The 3809-nt window shown below is 43.4% G+C and overlaps 1 protein-coding gene across 1 annotated transcript; it reads left to right on the top strand.

Moving 5' to 3' along the window:
• Window positions 1-534: 534 nt before the first annotated feature.
• On the top strand, window positions 535-3471 carry LOC110114275 (the record flags this gene model as incomplete). The annotated part of the gene is made up of 3 exons (XM_020847101.1): window positions 535-1596; window positions 1678-2890; window positions 3034-3471. Coding segments are annotated over 3 exons (2713 nt in total), but the record flags the coding sequence as incomplete, so codon positions are not given.
• Window positions 3472-3809: the final 338 nt, after the last annotated feature.

The raw sequence follows: 3809 nt of genomic DNA, 5'->3' as shown, positions 1-3809 counted from the left end.
GCAAACTCAGCTAAGATTTGATCAATGTTAAAATAAAGTTCAAGCATGAATTAAATCAAAGTTTGAATATTGTTTGAACATAATATGAACATAGTTTGAATTTATTATTTCGCTCTTGCCATCTCTTTTGAAATTAAATCATTTTAGTTGCCTTGTTATCTATGTAGATGTTTACTTTAATCATACTTAGATGGAGACATTATACTACTCTGATCACATGCAGAGTTCGGAGTATACTTGATGCGGAGCATCGTTGATACGGTGTTATGCAGGAACATTTTATCAAGCCATGTGCATTGGCTGTTAAGGACGTTCTCCACTTTCCCTCATTTACTTTATTTCTGTTTTTAGGCCGTTGGCATATGAGCCAACTATAGTTTCTTTTTACAGATATAGTATACCGTAGCTTCCATATTACCACGGGAATAGCCGTGGTTCATCAGTTCTTGCATTTTAACAAAGTTTCTAGTAGTTCTGCTACTGTTCCATTGCCTAGCAAATTTCTCTGTTTTTCCAGCTAACATTTCTGTGCAGATTACCTACATCAGATTGGTATCAGAGCCAGATGGCTGAAAGCAGTAGACGGGTGGCTCCCGGGGAAGAACGAAGCCTTGAAGCCCTTTGGGCAGAACATCGGCGACTATCGCAGCATGTCGAGGAAGTTGCTACCGAAGCTCAACAATTCCAGGCGGATGTGCGGAGAGACCTGCGTTCAATCCTGATGCGATTGGATCGTAATCCGACAATGCGGACGACAATGCTGTTTAATCCCACCGGTAGGCGTGGAATAGAGGGAGGAAGGGTCCCGAACAGGGATGCATCCGATTCCGACGAAGGTGTGGAAATGTTCAGAGATCTGGAACTTTCGGATTCGGAGGAAGATACAGGGTATCATCACCGGCGGCGAATAAGAGGGAATGATCGACAACACAGCGAATTTCGCGTGAAGATGGACATCCCATTCTTCGACGGGAGATTACACATTGAAGACTATTTAGATTGGGAGCGCGCGGTGGAGACATTCTTCGAATACATGGACGTCGAGCCGATGAAACAAGTAAAGTACGTTGCCTGTAGACTGAAATCGAGAGCTAGTCCGTGGTGGCTTCAGCTATTACAGTCTAGAAGAAGAGAAGGCAAAGGACCGGTACGCAGTTGGTGGAGAATGAAACAACTACTCAGAGGTCAGTTCTTACCGACCGACTATGAGCAACTATTATACATGCAATATCAGCACTGTTCGCAGGGAAATAGATCCGTGAGTGACTACACGGAGGAATTCCACCGACTGTGCGCAAGAAATAATTTAAATGAAAATTCGAATCAGTTAGTAGCAAGGTATGTGGGGGGACTGAAAGAGGCTATACAAGAGAAATTGGAGCTAAACACTGTCTGGCCATTGTCTCAGGCGGTAAACTATGCTTTAAGGGTGGAAATGCAAATGTCCAGGCACGGGAAGAGTAGCCAAGGAAAGAAGTTTGCTGAACCCGCTTCAGACAGCAATCGTTCAGCCAATATGAATATGGCTCCAACTGGACGTGTACAATCCAGCGGTGGAGGAAATTACATACCCAACAATGCTGTCAACAAGACGGGGTAGACTAAGTTTACACCGAAGTTCAAAGGTCAGTCCAAAGATAATCCTTATGATAAACCCACAACAATTAAATGTTTCAGGTGCTTCCAGCAAGGACATAAATCTAATGAGTGCCCAACACGACCCCAATTACACATAATTGAGGCTGAGGATGAGGATGCAATTGACGAGGCAGATGAGGTTCTCGAAAATACGCTGGAAGATGTAGGGGGGGATGAAGGCGAACCATTAGTATGTGTAATCCAAAAACTGCTCTTCGCACCAAGAGTAGCAGACAAATCACAAAGAAACCGCATCTTCAAAACCAAAGGCACTATTATTGGGAAAGTTTGTGATGTTCTGGTGGATAGTGGATGCACTGAAAACGTAGTCTCTAAGGCTGCAGTTCTGACTTTGCAACTTAAAACGTCTCCAAACACCCACCCGTATAAGGTGAGCTGGGTAAAAAAAGGGGTTGAAATGGCTGTCACTAAAAGTTGCGTTGTTCCATTTTCCATTGGGAAAAATTATTCAAGTGAAGTAGTATGCGATGTAATCGATATGGATGTAAGCCATTTAATCCTCGGAAGACCTTGGCAATTCGATATGGGAGCCACACACGATTGTAGATCAAACACATATACTTTCAATTGGAAAGGAAAGGTGCTGAGACTGCTGCCGGGCACAGGGGAATTAGAACCAATCGTTCACGATAATAAAGCTTCAATGCTTGTAGTTTTGGGAAATCAACTACTTCATGCCTGGAGAACATCGTCTCAAATCTTGGCCCTCATTGTTAAGGAGCAGAATCATGCAGTTAAGGAAAGTTGGCCAGATACTGTGAAGGAGCTGCTGAAGAAATACGCAGATCTCGGACCTATCGAACTCCCAGCAGAGCTACCTCCCTTGAGAAACATTCAGCACAACATTGACTTAATACCGGGATCAACAATACCAAACCTGCCACATTACAGGTTGTGCCCGAAGGAGCAGAAGATTCTACAGCAAATTGTAGAGGAACTGTTGGAGAAACAGCTAATTCAACACAGTCTGAGTCCGTGTGCTGTTCCGGCCTTGTTGGTACCTAAGAAAGACGGAAGCTGGCGCATGTGTGTAGATAGCAGGGCAGTGAACAAGATTACGGTTAAATTCAGGTTCCCCATGCAAAGGATTGAAGAAATGCTGGAAAGGCTAGCCGGGTCCCAAATTTTCTCTAAATTGGACCTAAGAAGTGGGTATCATCAGATAAGGATTAGACCCGGAGACGAATGGAAGACAACGTTTAAAACGCGAGAAGGACTTTATGAGTGGCGTGTAATGCCATTCGGATTGTGCAACGCTCCAGCTACTTTCATGAGATTAATGAATGAAGTCCTCAAGCCATTTTGAATAAAATATGTGTGGCATACTTTGATGATGTGCTGGTATTTAGTTCTAACTTGGAGGAGCATTTGCAGCACCTTGAACAAATATTTGAGGCCTTCCGACAACACAAATTGTATCTAAATTTATCGAAGTGTGAATTTGCCACGGAGGCTGTATACTTCCTAGGATTTAAAATTTGGTCGGCGGGAGTTTGTGCAGATCCTAGGAAAGTAGAAGCCATAGTCGGCTGGCCTACACCTAAATCCTTCACCGACATAAGAAGCTTCCATGGTTTGGCGAATTTCTACAAGAAATTTATAAGGGGCTTTAGTGTCATCCTTGCTCCTTTGACAGATGTGTTGAAACAGAAGCAATTCGTGTGGGGAAGTGATCAAGAGGCTAGTTTTGAAGCAATAAAGTCAGCTGTTTCTTCTGCTCCGGTATTAGCCTTACCAAGAGACGGATGCTTCTACGGTGGGTATTGGGGCTGTGTTAACTCAAGAGGGCAGGCCCATCGAATTCTTCAGTGAGAAATTATGCCCAGCACGACAACGATGGTCTGTTTACGAACAGGAATTGTATGCGGTAATTCGAGCATTAAAACAGTGGGAGCACTACTTGTTGCACCAGGACTTCATTTTATGTAGTGATCATAAGGCACTACAATATATAAACACTCAGAAAAATATCAATCGTATGCATGCGCGATGGATATTATTTCTACAGAAATTTACATTTGTATTAAAACACAAGAGCGGCGCCCAAAATCGAGTTGCCGATGCACTAAGCCGCCGATCCGCCCTTATTACTCAGTTGCAGACAGAGTTTTCTGGATTAGAATTGCTTCAAGATTTATACCCAGAGGACA

The sequence above is a fragment of the Dendrobium catenatum genome, unplaced genomic scaffold (genome assembly GCF_001605985.2).
Source record: "Dendrobium catenatum unplaced genomic scaffold, ASM160598v2 original_scaffold_244024, whole genome shotgun sequence".
NCBI classification, from domain to species: Eukaryota; Viridiplantae; Streptophyta; class Magnoliopsida; order Asparagales; family Orchidaceae; genus Dendrobium; species Dendrobium catenatum.
Note: the sequence above shows the minus strand (reverse complement) of the source record. Positions and strands in the feature narration are given on the sequence as shown.